Source organism: Gossypium raimondii, chromosome 5, assembly GCF_025698545.1.
Source record: "Gossypium raimondii isolate GPD5lz chromosome 5, ASM2569854v1, whole genome shotgun sequence".
NCBI lineage: Eukaryota > Viridiplantae > Streptophyta > Magnoliopsida > Malvales > Malvaceae > Gossypium > Gossypium raimondii.
Window position 1 is genome coordinate 35,719,589 of NC_068569.1, and position 21,653 is coordinate 35,741,241.

At 33.2% G+C, this 21,653-nt stretch overlaps 2 protein-coding genes and 2 pseudogenes across 2 annotated transcripts; all 4 read left to right on the top strand.

Moving 5' to 3' along the window:
* The first annotated feature begins 10,148 nt into the window (after positions 1–10,148).
* On the top strand, positions 10,149–11,761 carry LOC105765931 (pectate lyase). The gene is given in 3 exon segments (XM_012585214.2): positions 10,149–11,089; positions 11,182–11,377; positions 11,380–11,761. Coding segments are annotated over 3 exon segments (1,302 nt in total). The 5' UTR covers positions 10,149–10,249; the 3' UTR covers positions 11,646–11,761.
* A 1,657-nt stretch (positions 11,762–13,418) lies between these two features.
* LOC105765932 (pectate lyase) lies at positions 13,419–15,008 on the top strand. The gene is given in 3 exon segments (XM_052630351.1): positions 13,419–13,424; positions 13,579–14,397; positions 14,490–15,008. Coding segments are annotated over 3 exon segments (1,290 nt in total). The 3' UTR covers positions 14,955–15,008.
* A 581-nt stretch (positions 15,009–15,589) lies between these two features.
* LOC105766998 (pectate lyase-like) lies at positions 15,590–17,520 on the top strand (annotated as a pseudogene).
* A 1,858-nt stretch (positions 17,521–19,378) lies between these two features.
* LOC105766725 (probable pectate lyase P59) lies at positions 19,379–20,745 on the top strand (annotated as a pseudogene).
* The last annotated feature ends 908 nt before the right edge of the window (positions 20,746–21,653 follow it).

Consider the following 21,653-nt stretch of genomic DNA (forward strand, 5'->3'; position numbering starts at 1 on the left):
ATGACATAATAAGTTGCGTAAAAATCTAAATTTTATAAGATGCATGAATTTATGGTTAATATTTAAATAATTATTTGTTCAAGCAAATTATGGTTTATAGATTAAAATACCATATGTTAAATCTCATAAGAACATATTTAATTAAAGAAAATATCATAATAATAATTTCTAATGTAAGACGGTTATTAAACTGTTTATAGATTATAATGTACAATTATAGATTTAAATCCAATTGTAATCACATAATATTACTTTAAACAAGATTAATATTAATAATTACTTATTAAATCTAAAATTTATAATTTATAATATTATCTTACAATATAAATCAATACAATTGATTTTAAAATAAAAAATGAAATGAACAAGGTTTAAATTAAAGGAAGGATTAATTAAATTTGAAATATGATTATATTAGAATGTATATATAGTTAATATCTTAGAATATTTAATATTCAATAACATTTTAACAAAAAAATAACATTTTATGAAAAAAAAATTCATTTTGTAATAAGAATGTGATATTAAGATTTTAATCTTTGAGCTTAAATATTGGTCGATAATCTTTCCAGAAATTTATCCAAGTTTTTTAGCATCTTAAAATAGTTCAAGGTCTTTGTATTAAATTCATAGGATTTCTTAATAATCACTGGTTCAATGCTTATGATCATGCATCTTTGAAGACCGAATTGGCCTATCAAGAACCTATCACATGACCAACCCGGAGGGTCATTAAATGACACTCCTGGATTAGTTTTCCAAAGGTTGGGAAACCTAAAGTCCGATTGAGAATACTCGACGTTGTTAAACGGAAGAGTGATCGATGGAAAAGGCCGGAAAGTTGCATTGCTGACTTTGCGTGATCACCGAAAGAAGTGAGTTTAGTGGCCCGATTACCAATGTACTACCCAATGCGACTGCGATTTGTCAATAGACCACTTAGATCATTCAATCGATTGACCATCAACGTGAAAGGAGTTGTTACAAGTATGCCATTGTCGAGACATATGTCGAAATTGAATGTCTGGTATCAAGTCCATTGAATATCTAAAGCTCATAATCATAAACCACGGTGCAGCATTGAAAGAATGGTGAACCATGGTTCGGTGCAATACGAATGGTTCATCTTTCAAGCAACCAACTTGTTGACCTACATGTCCTTACATGAATGCCTTTTTCGTTCAAGACAATGTCTTGTTTCTACCCCTTACCACAACGATGTACCTTTCATTTCTATTAATTTAGATATTCACATTAAAGATTTTGATGAAGAACACTTTAATTTAAATAAAAAATTGGTGATGTTGTTTGACAATGGATACATTAAAATGAAGTTGCTTGATCGATTGGTAACTGTCTATGGTACATGAAATGTTCTGGTTCTGAATGCCTTGGACAGTGAGAATCCTGTGCCATTGTCAGTGCACATATGTCAAAGGTGCCAGAGCCTTAATAGCCCACAAATAGATGGAGGTTGGGTAGGTTGCCAGAGGTGCACAATTTACAAAGCCTACTAAATGCCAGGAAATGGTACACGAAATGCTTCAACCAGTCAACACAATATGGTCTTTAAAATCCCAAGATTTGGCCATTACAGAATGTGCCAAATGATGCATTTTCATCAATGCCTCTAAGATTATTTGTCCATCTTGACGCATAATGTAACAGTAGTTTTTAAACTATATATGATTTTTGTCATTATTTTCTCTATTTTACAAATATACATTTTTTTAAATATGAAAATTTTAACATTGTTTTTGATCATAAATTTTTTAACTTGTTTAATAGATAAAATAGACATTTTATATGGAATATAAATATTGTTAGAACAAATAGAATTTTAAAATATTAATGATATGATACTTATCGTTTAGAATTTGTTACGTAAATATAAATTGTCACAATCAATTTATCAAATATTATGATCTCAAGATATTTGGATTGAAACTCATTAGTGATTTAAATTTTAGCTTTATAAAATATTTTAGTATAATGTAAATATTTAGAATAATGTGTATGAATAAATTTAACATATGAAATTAAATAATTATTTAACTAATCCATGAACATTCAAAGTTAACTAATAAAATTAAAATTATGTAACAGTGTATCGATCATTAAGGTATAATTTGTATAAACTAATGATGAATGAAAATATGCTAAGATATTGTCAAATATAAGAATTCAAGTAAGACATAATAGTGGCATTCGCCATATATTTACGCATAATATCAATATTTGAAAACATTTATATTTTTGAACACAACTAAATTGATTTTTAAAACATTTAAATAGAATAAGTATGTAAAGGTTTGTAAGTGATGAATAATTGACTTGACAAATTGAAACGAAATATCAAAAGAAGTGTCAACATCTTTCGGAATTTAATCATAATTTTGGTAATCTTAAAGGGCTATTAATTCTAACTAAGTTGATGACTCGATATTGACTTTATAACTGAAGGGTTAACATTAACGAATGTGATTCATAATGTAAGACTAATAATGTTAGAATGTACAATTTAATATCATAAAATGTTGTGTTAAATCCAACTAATATTGAGTTCATTTAATAATGACATTTGATAAAAGTAAAATTATTAATCAACAATTAAATAATCATTAATACATAATTAATTGATTTTTGATCAACATGAGGTAATCTAATTAGTATAGAGGTCTGAACACGTTGTGCACCAAATTGGAATGGATTTTTCAATGGGTCAATTACCGTTACAATGTCTAACCTTCAAGATACATTCTTTTATTAAAAAGGACAATAGAATTGATTGACCAGTCAATTGATTTATAATTATCAAAGAGGTCAAAATCCTCGGTCTTCAAGTTGACTGTTTCCTTTATAGGTTGGAATCAATGGATGTATCTCATTCATTAACATGGTGATCAATCAGTAGTATGCAGTTCTGCTTGTAGAACAAGCAAATCTTGACACAGTATTTCACTATAAATTGGGACCATGAGACCATTAATCCTAGTTCAATCAACCACCAATCATGACATGCTCCTGCACCAAGTTTCAAGCAAGTCTTGTCTATCATGGCCATGATTTGATGTACTTTAGATTGTAATTACATTACAAAAAGAATAATTGATTCCAGACGGAGTATGATTGAGTATCAATTAGATGTAGATTGTCTATTCCGTTTGTTGAACCACCAATTTTCACATAACTAAGGTCCTTGATTGACATTAAATTAGACAAGTGTAACATATTACATGTGAATTTATCGGTTATGCATTGGAGATCACAACCCTAAATTCAGATGCAATAATCATTGGGGCCAAACACTGGAGATTAAGAATCAGTGGAAGTTCACTGAACGGTGACTTGTTACGACCGTCTTTTCATGTCAAGAATTGACTAAAATGCTTCCTGCATGGTTACGAAAGTTAGTCATTTGACTTGACAATATGCATAGTAATTTAGAAACTTCTAAAATGTACGATTTGTTCTATAATTTGTACTGTGTTACATCAATTTTTGTAAATCATCATTTTATAAGTAGTACATGACCTATATTTTTTCCGTAATGGATCAATACAATTTCTGATATATTGATCAATCTAAAGTTTGACCAAAAATTATTGGATCACTACTTCAAAGGTGTTTCAATTTTACAATCAGTGACGAGGAATCATTTACAATATCTAAACTATGCAGTCAAAATTGCAATTTATAATACTTTGATAAACTGTTCTATTTTAATGAATGTTCACATACTTATTTCATGAAATTATAAATAATTGGTTGCAATATAATAATTAATAACATATCTTGCTAATGATTATGCATAATTTATTTTCATATCGCACACATTTCAATAAGTATAATTAGAAATGCCGTTCTACATATAGTTATATTTTAAATAAGAAATAATTATCTAATTTATCAATGGTGAACAAATCATGACAAATTTGTTAAATCTACATTTTATTGTTAACTAGTAGAATTTTATGATCAAAATCACAGTCAAGATTTGAATAAAAAAACTAGAATAATTAAAATTTGCAATAAGTAATTTATATACGATCAAATTTGGTCCATTCTGTTACATATGTAAAATGTAATCTAAATTGAATAAACAGATTTTAATCGTAATGAATATAAATGTTAATTGAAAGTTTAAGTATATTATTTAAAGAACATTAAATTTAGAATATTTTATCAAGTATAGTTAATTAAAAAATATTTCTATGCAAAAAGATCTAAATAAGTGAACTTAATTAAGCAATAAGTTTATTGGTATTAATTGGTTTCGATAGGATGTACCATAGCTTAAAATCTGTCACATATTTTATTGTGATAAAGCTTATTACATAATTAAATCAATGTTCATGAAATTAAGCTGTATCATAATTAATTGAACTATGTATTCACTTATATAATTATTCTATTAGTTCAATATTAATTTAAAGTATATTTGAATTATCTAATAATTAAGTTCGATAAGGACTATCGAACAAAAAACCAATTTCTCATACCGAGAAGTTCCGCATTAAATTACCATTTTAAGGCATGTATTCATAATCAAAGTTGGAATATAGCTGGTTCAAATTGAGTGCACTGTAAGGACTTGGTACATCTTGAAAGGATGCTTATACTTAAAATATAGTATCAATGGATTTATCTATGAATAGAATTCTTGTCACAATATCAAATTGCATATAACAACAGAGTCATTATCAATGTAAAGTATGAAAGGCATTGCAGAATGTGAACATTATTTTGAAAGTAATTCAGCTGAAATATCCTAATTACAATGACAAGTTAATCCATAGTTTGAAGTAGAAACATTCTTAGATAGCATTGCGTAATGAACTTTAATTCGGTCATTTGCTTAAATTTCTTACCTTAAGCAACGATATCATTGTTCTACCCTTATTCAAACACACAATGACACAAATTGATTATGAACAAATGGGAATGTGTTTAAATATATTGACATATTCAAATCTCGTTAATGTAAATTTAAGCATATAGGCGACCAAGTGGATTGTTGTCTTCTATCTAAATTGAAAAGTCAACTGGTTTGTATTACATATGGTTCAAATATCAAATTTTTCAACAGTGACCACTATGATTACGAAAAGGCCGGAGAGGTTGAGCACAACACCTCTTAACCATTAGTAAAGTTGGCATGGTTACAGTGTTCCACGAAAGCGTCCATTTACCATCATGAACCAATGCGAAGCTTGTATTCAATTCAAATCGGAAACGAATAAGATCTGACAATACAAATACGTGCAATCTTTTAGTCACATGAGTCCTCTTGCAAAATGACTTTAACTTGTCTTGTGAGCAATATTTATCCATATTTTTCGTAAATGTTATAATAACGTATATCTATTGACAATGATAAATATGCACAAGTTTCAGGATTGAATAAAGTTAATAATGTGGTTCAATAATTTGAAATAGAATGTGTGTTTCCGGGAAATCAGAATTGAACCATATTATAAATATATCCTTTTATAAAATTTGAGTACCTAAACATAATCCTTATGAAAATAATCAGTAAATTACTTTGACAATTTTCTAATTTATTCTATACATGACAATTTAGTTAAATTGACTTCAAATACGTATTGGAATTAATGTAAAAATTGATTAGAACTAAGATAGATCATTCCATTTTTTCTTCCAATTAAACTTTCCATTGTCTTAAAATATTATACAACATTATTTGTATAAACATGATAAATGGAAAGTGAACTGAATGATTATCATTGAATTACATCGAAGTGGTTACACCATCCAAGAACATACAATCATTTTTCTTAAATATAATGGAAACATAGAAATTTGCATTAATGTGTACAGCTTACAATGATAATTAATTCTTTTAATAGATATCTATTAGATTCTAATGATAAATTCATAAATCATTCTTACATCGTGACTAATAGATTAAAAATTTCAATCAAGAATAATTTAGTTAAAGTTATCATTTAAATTGATAAGAGAAAGTATTTAAATAGTAAAATATTAAATTATGGTATTTATAAGTATGGATAATCTCAAATATTATTAAACATAAAGAAATATCAATAGTTTAGATAAGTGGTCATTGAATTGTTTAAGGTTAGCATAAATTGATGACGTATGGATTTAAAAAAATAAAAGTAATTAATTAACTTTTACGAAATTCTAAAACTTGATTACATACAATGTAGAAATTAGATCAAATATAGTGAATATCTTTTAATGATTATTACGGTCTAATGAATTATAACTATGTTACAAATTTGATGATTATCACAATAGCTTTAATCAATTGTTTAAGTCATGTTTTGATTTTAAATAGGTTATTCCTATTATTGCGTGCAATCTTATTATTCAGTTATATATTCTAAAATATAAGAATATAGCATTAAATAAAACTAGTTCATCATTATGTTGAATCAGTCATTACGGAATATAACGTCCCAATCAAATCTAGATATGTATTGAAATACATTAATATCATTAAAACCAGTTTTATTTCACCATATAGGTCTACAATAATTAGGGTTCACAATTCAATGTAGTATTTTAAATAAGAATGAATGCTTATATTATTTACTGAATAGGTGAAAGTAATTGAAGCACGTCCAAGATTTATGAAAGAATAATGTATAAATCAAACGTATTCTTAATCCAACTTAGCATCAATCATGATAATGTAAATTAATATTTGAGTTACAATTGATTTATAATGGTATTTGGACTACAATCAAAGATAGTCTCAAATAAACATGTTTCGAATGAGATAAGTTGATTATAAACAATTTAGTAAAAATGAAAAGTATCTATTTGAGAAAATTCTTTACAATTTCTACATTTACTCAATTAGCAAATTCAAATCTTACATTTTTAATGTGAATTCAAGCGACTAGGTGTGTCTATAAATAGAAAGTTAATTTATGCCAATCATGGTTTATAAAAAGTTTCTTGAAGAGCTCTACAGTTACCAAGTCGTGTGTTTTTGTATGTTTAATTGTAAAAGTTGCATTGTCTCATATCTGAGTAATCTACTTCGTATCTCAGTCTAACCAAGGCTGCATTTATACCATTTCTATAGGAATTATGTACACATTGCTAAGTTATGATTATCAATTGTATGTATTGTACACTATGAAAACTAAGCCAATTGCATCGCATTCCATGGTGATTGGTGCAAAATGGAAGATTTTGAACTTCGAGAACCGCGTTTGCTCAAAATCATATTACGTCCCAACAGCATTGATTCAAGGCTGACCTAATTGGATATGATGTGACAATTGGTACTTCATTTGAGACCAGTCATTTCTTAATTTCGAATTTGCGATGCTCTAGGATCATCATAGCCATCTAATGCACTCAAGATATACATAAAAGTGCTTTAAATTCATAAAACACAGATAAATGGTTTAGTTTTGACAAATGAAACTTCACTGATTAATTCTACTATAAATCAGAGGTATGGAGTGACATCCTTGTTAATGAGTTGGAATTTGGCTTCTTACATTCTCATTAACTCTATCCATTATATGGCACAGATTTATAAAATTTCATGAGAATGTTCATAATGTTAGTGCCACTATTATACCATTAACTCTAAGAAAAATATACAATTTAAATTCTACATCCGGTGATCCAGTTGATCAAGTAACTTCGATGGACAAATTGTCTTGGGAAAATTCAACAAAGTTGTGCATGATTGGATCCTTGTTACAATATTCTAGCAAATATTACATGATCTTCGATCATTTAAGTACACCACATAGTTACAGGCATAATAGAAATTCGCAAAGTGACCTTATAGGATTCAAATCGCTCAATGATATCATTTTCAGCGTTAATTGTAAAAGATGTTGAAACTTTAATATTTAAATAGTATGTGTATAATGCTCAATGTCTTAACATTTAATCAGTTGTACAGTTTTAATATCAAATTTTTTAATTATTATTGTTCATACCTTTCATAAGATAATTAATTTTAATTAAGAACTTAATACATAATTAACATTTATCATATTGAAAATTTGTTATGAATTTTACATATATTCAGGTTAACTATTTCATGGTATTCAAAATAATAATAATATTAGATAATTGTAATTAAGTTTTATTTGGAAACTTAGTTTAAGTGCATTCACAATTTATGTATCTAATTAATTTTATGCATTAAATATGATCTAATTTTAAAATTACAATGCATTAGTTTATAATTGTTAAAATTCATTTAAATTGATGCAATAAAGAATTAGAATATCTGTGTTCTTATCAAATGGTCCCTGAACTCACAAAGTATGCCGGACCACTAAGCTGCACAATCGGCCGTCCTTGCTAAAAACGCTATTTTTATATGCATGTGTCCTGCCTTTTTTACGTACAATATTTGATACCCAAGCATAGTACATTTGGTATCTTTTCTGAATGATTGTCAGTAAATTTTCTTTTATGCGATCCCACCCTCTTCTCTTTTTCTCTCCTACTAATAGATAATCACAATTTTTTTCGCACGCGTAACTGTGGAAATCATAAATTTAGAACATAAATGTTTGTTTGAAAATAACATATAATGAATAATGAAATGTGTGGTTTGAAATAAAGTAACAATAATAACATTGATTATCATGGTGTTTTCATCAATCTTTAGTTGGTGTAGGCACCAAATCAATCAAATACATTAATCTAACATATCGTGTATATATATTCTATTGCAAGGTTTTTTTGGATTTGTGGAAACCATCAGTTTGAAGTGAGTTTAGAATTTGCTATGCGTCACCAATCATTTCATGACAGGAATGGAAATTAATGAAATAAAATATTTGGTTAGAACTAAAGTTGCGTAATTAATTAAAAATTTTAACAATCGCGGGACCATTTAGCTTCTAGAAATTTTGTATGTCCCAACTTACATATTCACGTACTTAGTCATTTGTCAAAACACATCAAAGTGAGAAAAGAAAGAAACAAGAATCATGAGCGTTCCTCATATAGTAATATTCGTAATAATGCAATTGCAACGGTGATTCCACTAGGTGTTCTTGCATCTCCAAGAACTAAATTGATTTCTTAGAACAACATTTATAATGGAGACATCAAGTATGTATTTAAGGTTGTGTATGAGTTAGATTTCTTTAAGACTCGGCTAGGGTCGGGGAGCTACCCAAGACATTACTGTTACCAATATAAAGTCAATTACCGAAGTAAAAAAACATGTAAAACCGAGAGGACATAGGATTAATAATTCGGCATCTATGTTTTGAGTTGCTCCATAGTTGACGCGTGGTATCAGCTTAGTAAGGGCTTAAATAATCGTATAAATATTTATAATTGATGGACATAATAAAGTATGTGTAACAAATTTGAAATTCATAAAAGAAAATCAATGTTTTGGTACAGTGTTAAATTTATGGTTTTACTAGCATAATAATTTATGTGGGTTCAAATCCCTTCGACAACATATTTTGTATTCTTTTAAAACAAAAAGAATTAAAATAACCTTCAATAATTTAACCTATTTTAAACATGAAAGGAAAGTATTTCTACTTTCCGTAATAGAGTCGATGCTCGATCGACTCGTGTCACCGAATTAGTTAAGGACTTCAATAAAAGTTAGTATAGATTGTAACAATAATCAAATATGCATTAAAAATCACCACAGAGGTTCAATATCCACATGAATCTCTGTACTCTTTTAGACTTTTAAAATTTGAATAAATACTACTTTTATATTCAAAGGTCCAAGTAATAAATTAGAGTCCAATTCATATCACATATTCAGATTTAAGAGAAATAAATAAACTCTCTCACCAATTGAACTTTTATTTTTTAAATCAACCAAGTGGAAGGATTAAAATCTTGAAATTGAAAGGAGAGAGGTTTCATCTAGAAATGTTGAAGAGTAAAGGGATTGGAGGATAATTAGAGAATTTTTTTTTTGTAATTTTCGAAATTAGACGTTTAGAATGGTCTAAAAAATGCAAGAAAACCTCAACTGTTTCTATCCAAAAAAAAACAAAATCCAACCATTTTTTACGCACTTGAAACACTAGTAGCCAAGTGTGTTTTGTAAATTTGGTAATTTTCATGACTTCCAGTGTACTATAAATAGTGACATACTGATGGTGTCCCAAGCAAATCAAGCTCGAGTTCAAGTTTTTGGTGCCGTAGCTTGTCTCTCCTATCCTATTAGGGTCCTGTTTGCATCCAACCAGTTGTTTCCAAGAGCTAGGCTTTGATACTTAAAATAAGAACCACTATGGGTATTTCTAGTTATAGTTTCTTTCTGTTTTTATTTGTTGTCATAATCCCAACCCTAGAAGCTCATATCGCTGAGTATGACGAGTACTGGACGGCACGAGAATTGGAAGCCATTGAGAACCTGGACAAGGCCTATCACTCCAACCCGGAGGAGGTGGTCCGCCATTACAATGACCACTTCTCTAGAACCATGCTCGAGTTTTATATCACCAAAAGGGTGTTGGCAGAATCGAAAAAGGGTCCCTGTGAGGTTACCAACCACGTTGACAGTTGCTGGAGATGTGATCCTGACTGGGAAAAGAACAGGAAGAAGTTGGCCGACTGTGCCCCTGGATTTGCTCGAGGTACTACCGGTGGAAAGGATGGTGAGTTTTACGTGGTCACTGACCCTATTGATAATGCTGCTGACCCCAAGCCTGGAACTCTGCGTCATGCTGTCACCCAAACTGGACCACTTTGGATCACTTTCAAAGGGTCCATGACCATCAAGCTGCAACAGGAGCTCATTGTTACAAGTGATAAGACCATTGATGCGAGGGGAGCCAATGTGGAAATTTGTAATGGTGCTGGTATCACTATCCAATTTGCAAAGAATATCATTATCCATGGCCTTCAAATCCATCACATTATTCCCGCCAAGGGTGGCAAGATTAAGGATGGTGAAAACCACCATGGGTTACGGGGTGACAGCGACGGAGATGGGGTGTCTATTTTCGGAGCAACCAACGTTTGGCTTGACCATCTTGCCCTTCACCATTGCGCCGATGGCCTTATCGATGTCGTTCAAGGATCAACTGCCGTTACCGTTTCTAACTGCCACTTCACTGACCACAACGATGTAAGCTTACTTTCCTTTCAATTTTAAACTACGCACGATGAGGAATTTTTTGATTGAGAAAAATAATACAATTGAAATGAAAAAAATTACAGGTGATGTTGTTTGGAGCAAGCGACTCTTACAGTGCCGACAAGAAGATGCAGGTCACTGTTGCTTTGAACCACTTCGGTAAAGGATTGGTAGAGAGGATGCCTAGGTGCCGATTTGGTTTTATTCATGTCGTCAACAATGACTACAATCACTGGTTCCTGTATGCCATTGGCGGCACCAGCAACCCTACAATTATCAGCCAGGAAATAGGTATTCAGCGCCAGGCTTTGGGGCTAAAGAGGTGACCTGTAGGGGCCTCTTAAAGCCGGGACAGTGGAAGAATTGGAATTGGGTATCACAAGGTGACCACTTCGAGAACGGTGCCTTTTTTACACCATCCGGTAGTCCAAGTGCCAGCAAGCAATTTGGTGCCGACAAAATGATGCCTTTCAAACCCGGTCAAATGGTCCCCGAACTCACAAAGTATGCTGGACCATTAAGCTGCACAATCGGCCGTAGTTGCTAAAAACACTATTTTTATATGCATGTGTCCTGCCTTTTTTACGTACAATATTTGATACCCAAGCATAGTACATTTGGTATCTTTTCTGAATGATTGTCAGTAAATTTTCTTTTATGCGATCCCACCCTCTTCTCTTTTTCTCTCCTACTAATAGATAATGACAATTTTTTTCGCACGCGTAACTGTGGAAATCATAAATTTAGAACATAAATGTTTGTTTGAAAATAACATATAATGAATAATGAAATATCTGGTTTGAAATAAAGTAACAGTAATAACATTGATTATCATGGTGTTTTCATCAATCTTTAGTTGGTGTAGGCACCAAATCAATCAAATACATTAATCTAACATATCTAGTATATATATTCTATTGCAAGGTTTTTTTGGATTTGTGGAAACCTTCACTTGGAGTGAGTTTAGAATTTGCTATGTGTCACCAATCATTTCATGACAGGAATGGAAATTAATGAAATAAAATATTTGGTTAGAACTAAAGTTGTGTAATTAATTAAAAATTTTAACAATCGCGAGACCATTTAGTTTCTATAAATTTTGTATGTCCCAACTTACATATTCACGTACTTAGTCATTTGTCAAAACACATCAAAGTGAGAAAAGAAAGAAACAAGAATCATGAGTGTTCCTCATATAGTAATATTCGTAATAATGCAATCACAACGGTGATTCCACTAGGTGTTCTTGCATCACCAAGAACTAAATTGATTTTTTAGAGCAACATTTATAATGGAGACATCAAGTATGTATTTAAGGTTGTGTATGAGTTAGATTTCTTTAAGACTCGGCGAGGGTCGGGGAGCCGCCCAAGACATTTCTGTTACCAATTTAAAGTCAATTACCGAAGCAAAAAAACTTGCAAAGCGGAGAGGACATAGGATTAATAATTCGGCATCTATGTTTTGAGTTGCTCCATAGTTGACGCGTGGTATCAACTTAGTAAGGGCTTAAATAATCGTATAAATATTTATAATTGATGGACATAATAATGTATACGTAACAAATTTGAAATTCATAAAAGAAAATCAATGTTTTGGTACAGTGTTAAATTTATGGTTTTACTAGCATAATTATTTATGTGGGTTCAAATCCCTTCGACAACATATTTTATATTCTTTTAAAACAATAAGAATTAAAATAACCTTCAATAATTTAACTTATTTTAAACATGAAAGGAAAGTATTTCTAATTTCCGTAATAGAGTCGATGCTCGATCGACTCGTGTCACTGAATTAGTTAAGGACTTCAATAAAAGTTAGTATAGATTGTAACAATAATGAAATATGCATTAAAAATCACCACAGAGGTTCAATATCCACATGAATCTCAGTACTCTTTTAGACTTTTAAAATTTGAATACATACTACTTTTATATTCAAAGGTCCAAGTAATAAATTAGATTCCAATTCATATCACATATTCAGATTTAAGAGAAATAAATAAACTCTCTTACCAATTGAACTTTTATTTTTTAAATCAACCAAGTGCAAGGATTAAAATCTTGAAATTGAAAGGAGAGAGGTTTCATCTGGAAATGTTGAAGAGTAAAGGGATTGGAGGATAATTAGAGAATTTTTTGTAATTTCTGAAATTAGACGTTTAGAATGGTCTAAAAAATGCAAGAAAACCTCAACTATTTCTATCCAAGAAAAAGGAAACAAAATCCAACCATTTTTTACGCACTTGAAACACTAGTAGCCAAGTGTGTTTTGTAAATTTGGTAATTTTCATGAATCCTGTACTATAAATAGTGACATAATGATGGTGTTCCAAGCAAATCATGCTCGAGTTTAAGTTTTTGGTGTCGTAGCTTGTCTCTCCTATCCTATTAGGTTCCTGTTTGCATCCAACCAGATGTTTCCAAGAGCTAGGCTTTGATACTTAAAATAAGAATCACTATGGGTATTTCTAGTTATAGTTTCTTTCTGTTTTTTTTGTTGTAATAATCCCAACCCTAGAAGCTCATATCGCTGAGTATGACGAGTACTGGACGGCACGAGAATTGGAAGCCATTGAGAACCTGGACAAGGCCTATCACTCCAACCCGGAGGAGGTGGTCCGCCATTACAATGACCACTTCTCTAGGACCATGCTCGAGTTTTATATCACCAAAAGGGTGTTGGCAGAATCGAAAAAGGGTCCCTGTGAGGTTACCAACCACGTTGACAGTTGCTGGAGATGTGATCCTGATTGGGAAAAGAACGGGAAGAAGTTGGCCGATTGTGCCCCTGGATTTGCTCGAGGTACAACCGGTGGAAAGGATAGTGAGTTTTACGTGGTCACTGACCCAATTGATAATGCTGCTGACCCCAAGTCTGGAACTCTGCGTCATGCTGTCACCCAAACTAGACCACTTTAGATCACTTTCAAAGGGTCCATGACCATCAAGCTGCAACAGGAGCTCATTGTTACAAGTGATAAGACCATTGATGCGAGGGGAGCCAATGTGGAAATTTGTAATGGTGCTGGTATCACTATCCAATTTGCGAAGAATATCATTATCCATAGCCTTCAAATCCATCACATTATTCCCACCAAGGGTGGCAAGATTAAGGATGGTGAAAACCACCATGGGTTACGGGGTGACAGCGACGGAGATGGGGTCTCTCTTTTCGGAGCAACCAACGTTTGGCTTGACCATCATGCCCTTCACCATTGCACCGATGGCCTTATTGATGTCGTTCAAGGATCAACTGCCGTTACTGTTTCTAACTGCCACTTCACTGACCACAACGATGTACGCTCACTTTTCTTTCAATTTTAAACTATTCACGATGAGGAATTTTTTGATTGAGAAAAATAATACAATTGAAATGAAAAAAATTACAGGTGATGTTGTTTGGAGCAAGTGACTCTTACAGTGCCGACAAGAAGATGCAGGTCACTGTTGCTTTGAACCACTTCGGTAAAGGATTGGTAGAGAGGATGCCTAGGTGCCGATTTGGTTTTATTCATGTCGTCAACAATGACTACAATCACTGGTTCCTATATGCCATTGGCGGCACTAGCAACCCTACAATTATCAGCCAGGGAAATAGGTATTCAGCGCCAGGCTTTGGGGCTAAAGAGGTGACCTGTAGGGGCCTCTTAAAGCCGGGACAGTGGAAGAATTGGAGTTGGGTATCACAGGGTGACCACTTCGAGAACGGTGCCTTTTTTACACCATCCGGCAATCCAAGTGCCGGCAAGCAATTTGGTGCCGACAAAATGATGCCTTTCAAACCCGGTCAAATGGTCCCCGAACTCACAAAGTATGCCGGACCACTAAGCTGCACAATCGGCCGTCCTTGCTAAAAACGCTATTTTTATATGCATGTGTCCTCCCTTTTTTACGTACAATATTTCATACCCAAGGATAGTACATTTGGTACCTTTTCTGAATGATTGTCAGTAAATTTTCTTTTATGTGATCCCACCCTATTCTCCTTTTCTCTCCTACTAATAGATAATTAGAATTTTTTTTCATACGCGTAACTGAGGAAATCATAAATTTAGAACATAAATGTTTGTTTGAAAATAACATATAATGAATAATGAAATGTGTGGTTTGAAATAAAGTAACAATAATAACATTGATTATCATGTTGTTTTCATCAATCTTTAGTTGGTGTAGGCACCAAATCAATGAAATACATTAATCTAACATATCTAGTATATATATTCTATTACAAGGGTTTTTTGGATTTGTTGAAACCTTCAGTTTGAAGTGAGTTTAGAATTCGCTATGCGTCACCAATCATTTTATGACAGGAATGGAAATTAATGAAATAAAATATTTGGTTAGAACTAAAGTTGCGTAATTAATTAAAAATTTTAACAATCGCGAGACCATTTAGTTTCTATAAATTTTGTATGTCCCGACTTACATATTCGGGTAATTAGTCATTTGTCAAAACACATCAAAGTGAGACAAGAAAGAAACAAGAATCATGAGCATTCCTCATATAGTAATATTCGTAATAATGCAATCGCAACGGTGATTCCACCAGGTGTTCTTGCTTCACCAAGAACTAAATTGATTTTTTAGAAGAACATTTATAATGGAGACATCAAGTATGTATTTAAGGTGGTGTATGAGTTAGATTTCTTTAAGACTCGGCGGGGGTCGGGGAGTCGCCCAAGACATTGCTTTTACCAGTATAAAGTCAAATACCGAAGCAAAAAAACTTGCAAAGCCGAGAGGACATAGGATTAATAATTCGGCATTTATATTTTGAGTTGCTCCATAGTTGACGCGTGGTATCAGCTTAGTAAGGGCTTAAATAATCGTATAGATATTTATAATTGATGGACATAACAAAGTATGTGTAACAAATTTGAAATTCATAAAAGAAAATCAATGTTTTGGTACAGTGCTAAGTTTAAGCTTTTACTAGCATAATAATTGATGTGGGTTCAAATCCCTTCGACAACATATTTTATATTCTTTTAAAACAATAAGAATTAAAATAACCTTCAATAATATAACTTATTTTATACATGAAAGGAAAGTATTTCTAATTTCCGTAATAGAGTGGATGCTCGATCGACTCGTGCCACCAAATTGAGAACCTGGACAAGGCCTATCACTCCAACCCGGAGGAGGTGTTCCGCCATTACAATGACCACTTCTCTAGGACCATGCTCGAGTTTTATATCACCAAAAGGGTGTTGGCAGAATCAAAAAAGGGTCCCTTTGAGGTTACCATCCACGTTGACAGTTGCTGGCGATGTGATCTTGACTGGGAAAAGAACAGGAAGAAGTTGGCCGACTGTGCCCCTGGTTTTGCTCGTGGAACTACAGGTGGAAAGGATGGTGACTTTTACGTGGTCACTGACCCTATTAATAATACTGTTGACCCGAAGCCTAGAACTCTACGTCATCCTGTCACCCAAAATGGACCACTTTGGATCATTTTCAAAGGGTCCATGACCATCAAGCTGGAACAGGAGCTCAATGTTACAAGTGATGAAACCATTGATGCAAGGGGAGGCAATGTGAAAATTTGTACTGGTGCTGGTATCACTATCCAATTTCCAAAGAACGTCATTATCCATGGCCATCAAGTCCATCTCATTATTCCCGCTAAGGGTGGCAAGATCAAGGATGGTGAAAACCACCACGGGTTACGAGGTGACAGCGACGGAGATGGGGTCTCTCTTTTCGGAGCAACCAACGTTTGGCTCGACCATCTTTCCCTTCACCATTGCACCGATGGCCTTATCGATGTCGTTTAGGGATCAACTGCCGTTACCATTTCTAACTGCCACTTCACTGACCACAACGATGTAAGCTTACTTTCCTTTCTATTTTAAACTAGGCACGATGAGGAATTTTTTGATTGACAAAAATAATACAATTGAAATGTAAAAAATTACAAGTGATGTTGTTTGGAGCAAGCGACTCTTACAGTGCCGACAAGAAGATGCAGGTCACTGTTGCTTTGAACCACTTCGGTAAAGGATTGGTAGAGAGGATGCCTAGGTGCCGATTTGGTTTTATTCATGTCGTCAACAATGACTACAATCACTGGTTCCTGTATGCCATTGGCGGCACTAGCAACCCTACAATTATAAGCCAGGGCAATAGGTATTCTACGCCAGGCACCTGTAGGGGCCTCTTAAAGGCAGCATAGTGGAAGAGTTGGAACTGGGTATCACAGGGTGACCACTTTGAGAACGGTGCCTTTTTTACACCATCCAGTAATCCAAGTGCCAGCAAGCAATTTGGTACTAACAAAATGATTCCTTTCAAACCCGGTCAAATGGTCTTCGAACTCAGAAAGTATGCCGGACCACTCAGCTGCACAATCAGCCGTCCTTGCTAAAAATGCTATTTTTATATGCATGTGTCCTCTCTTTTTTACGTACAATATTTGATACCCAAGCGTAGTACATTTGGTATCTTTTCTGAATGATTGTCAGTAAATTTTCTTTTATGTGATTCCACCCTATTCTCTTCTTCTCTCCTACTAATAGATAATTACAATTTTTTTCACACGCGTAAATGTGGAAATCATAAATTTAGAACATAAATGTTTGTTTGAAAATAACATATAATGAATAATGAAATGTTTGGTTTGAAACAAAGTAACAATAATAACATTGATTATCATGGTGTTTGCATCAATCTTTAGTTGGTGTAGGCACGAAATCAATGAAATACATTAATCTAACATATCTAGTATATGTATTCTATTGCAAGGTTATTTTGGATTTGTGGAAACCTTTAGTTTGACGTGAGTTTAGAATTCGCTCTGTGTCACCAATCATTTCTTGACAGGTATGGAAATTAATGAAATAAAATATATGGTTAGAACTAAAGTTTCATATTTAATTAAAAATTCTAACAATCGTGAGACCATTTAGTTTCTATAAATTTTGTATGTCCCAACTTACATAGTCGGGTACTCAGTCATTTGTCAAAACACATCAAAGTGAGAAAAGAAAGAACGAAGAATCATGAGCGTTCCTCATATAGTAATATTCCTAATAATGCAATCGCAACGGCGATTCCACTCGGTGTTCTTGCATCAGCATGAACTAAATTGATTTTTTACAACAACATTTATAATCGAGACATCAACTATGCATTTAAGGTGGTGTATGAGTTAGATTTCTTTAAGACTCTGTGAGGGTCGGGGAGCCGTCCAAGACATTGCTTTTACTAGTATAAAGTCAAATACCAAAGCAAAAAAACTTGCAAAGCCGAGAGGACATAGGATTAATAATTCGGTATCTATGTTTTGAGTTGCTCCTTAGTTGACGCGTGGTATCAGCATAGTAAGGGCTTAAATAATCGTATAGATATTTATAATTGATGGAGGTAATAAAGCATGCATAACAAATTTGAAATTCATAAAAGAAAATCAATGTTTAGGTACAGTGTTAAATTTAAGGTTTTAGTAGCATAATAATTGATGTGGGTTCAAATCCCTTCGACAACATATTTTATATTCATTTAAAGTAATAAGAATTAAAATAACCTTCAATAATATAACTTATTTCAAACATGAAAGGAAAGTATTTCTAATTTCTGTAATAGAGTGATGCTCGATCGACTCATGTCACCGAATTAGTTAAGGACATCTATAAAAGTTAGTATAGATTGTAACGATAATGGAATATGCATTAAAAGTCACCATAGAGGTTCAATTTCCCCTTGAATCTCTATACTCTTTTAGACTTTTAAAATTTGAATACATAGTACTTTTATATTCACAAGTCCAAGTAATAAATTAGAGTCCAATTCATATCACATATTCAGATTTAAGAGAAATCAATAAACTCTCTTACCAATTGAACTTATTTTTTAAATCAGCCAAGTGGAAGGATTAAAATCTTGAAATTGAAAGGAGAGAGGTTTCATATTTGAATGTTGAAAAGTAAAGGGATTGGAGGATAATTAGAGAATTTATTTTCTGTAATTTCTGAAATTAAAGGTTCAGAATGGCGTAAAAAAGGCAAGAAAAACCTCAATTGTTTCTATCTAAAAAAACAAGGAAACAAAATCCAAAATTTTTTTACGCATTTATAACACTAGTAGCCAAGTGTGTTTTGTAAATTTGGTACTTTTAATGAATCCCGGTGTACGATAAATAGCGACATAATGATCGTGTTCCAAGCAAATCATGCTCGAGTTCAAGTTTTTTGTGTTGTAGCTTGTCTCTCCTATCCTATTAGGGTCCTGTTTGCAACCAACTAATTGTTTCCAAAAGCGAGGCTTTGATACATAAAATAAGAACCACTATGGGTATTTCTAGTTATAGTTATAGTTTCTTTCTATTTTTATTTGTTGTCATAATCCCAACCCTAGAAGCTCATATCGCTGAATATGACGAGTACTGGAAGGCACGAGAATTGGAAGCCATTGAGAACCTGGACAAGGCCTATCACTCCAACCCGGAGAAGGTGGTCCGCCATTACAATGACCAGTTCTCTAGGGCCATGCTTTTGAGGTTACCAACCACATTCACAGTTGCTGGCGATATGATCCTGACTGGGAAAAGAACAGGAAGAAGTTGGTCGACTGTGCCCCTGGTTTTGCTCGTGGTACTACTGGTGGAAAGGATGGTGAGTTCTACGCTGTCCCTAACCCTATTGATAATGCTGCTGACCCCAAGCCTGGAACTCTACGTCATGCTGTCACCCAAACTGGACCACTTTGGATCACTTTCAAAGGGTCCATGACAATCAAGCTGCAACAGGAGCTCATTGTTACAAGTGATAAAACCATTAATGCAAGGGGAGCCAATGTGGAAATTTGTAATGGTGCTGGTATCACTATCCAATTTGTGAAGAACGTCATTATCCATGGCCTTCAAATCCATCACATTATTCCTGCCAATGGTGGCAAGATCAAGGATGGTGAAAACCACCATTGGTTACGGGGTGACAGCAACGGAGATGGAGTCTCTCTTTTTGGAGCAACCAACATTTCGCTCAACCATCTTTCCCTTCACCATTGCACCGATGGCCTTATCGATGTCGTTTAAAGATCAACTGCTCTTACCATTTCTAACTGCCACTTCACTGACCACAACGCTGTAAGCTTACTTTCCTTTCTATTTTAAACTAGGCACGACGAGGAATTTTTTGATTGACAAAAATAGTACAATTGAAATGAAAACAATTACAGGTGATGTTGTTTGGAGCAAGTGACTCTTACAGAGCTGACAAGAAGATGCAGGTCACTGTTGCTTTGAACCACTTCGGTAAAGGATTGGTAGAGAGGATTCCTAGGTGCCGATTTGGTTTTATTCATGTCGTCAAAAATGACTACAATCACTGGTTCCTGTATGCCATTGGCGGCACCAACAACCCTACAATTATCAGCCAGGGCAATAGGTATTCTGCACTAGGTACCTTCGGGGCTAAGGAGGTGACCTGTAGCGGCCTCTTAAATCCGGCACAATGAAAGAATTGGAACTGGGTATCACAGGGTGACCACTTCGAGAACGGTGCCTTTTTTACACCATCCAGTAATCCAAGTGCCAGCAAGCAATTTGGTGCCGACAAAATGCTGCCTTTGAAACCCGATCAAATGGTCCCCGAACTCACAAAGTATGCCAAACCACTTAGCTGCACAATTGGCCGTCCTTGCTAAAAATGCTATTTTTATATACATGTGTCCTCCCTTTTTTACGTGCAATATTTGATATCCAAGCATAGTACATTTGGGATTTTCTGTGAATTATTGTTAGTAAATTTTCTTTTATGCGATTCCACCCTATTCTCTTCTTTTCTCCTACTAATAGATAATTACAATTTTTCGCACACGCGTATCTGTAGGAATCATATATTTAGAACAGATATGTGTGTTTCAAAATAACATATAATGAATAAGGAAATGTGTGGTTTGAAACAAAGTAACAATAATAACATTGATTATCATGGTGTTTTCATCAATCTTTAGTTGGTGTAGGCACCAAATCAATCAAATACATTAATCTAACATATCTAGTTTATATATTCTACTGAAAGGTTTTGTTGGATTTGTGGAAACCTTTAGTTTTAAGTGAGTTTGGAATTCGCTATGTGTAACCAATCATTTCATGACAGGTATGGAAATTAATGAAATTAAATAATTTGTGAGAACTAAAGATGCATAATTAATTAAAAATTTTAACAATCGTGAGACCATTTAGTTTCTATAAATTTTGTATGTCCCAACATACATATTCGAGTACTCAGTCATTTTTCAAAACACATCAAAAAATCGAGAAAAGAAAGAAAGATGAAACATGAGTGTTCCTCATATAGTAATATTCTTATTACTGCAATCGCAATGGTGATTCATCCTGGGGTTATTGCATCACCATGAACTAAATCGATTTTTGACTACAACATTTATAATGGAGACATGAAGTTTGCATTTAAGGTGGTGCATGAGTTTGATTTCTTTAAGGCTTAGCGAGGCTCGGGGAGTCGTCCAAGGCCCCTAATACTTTTAAAAGATTTCGTTAAAGAAGTTCAATTTATAAGTTTGAGCTTCCACAAATATCGTTGCTTTTA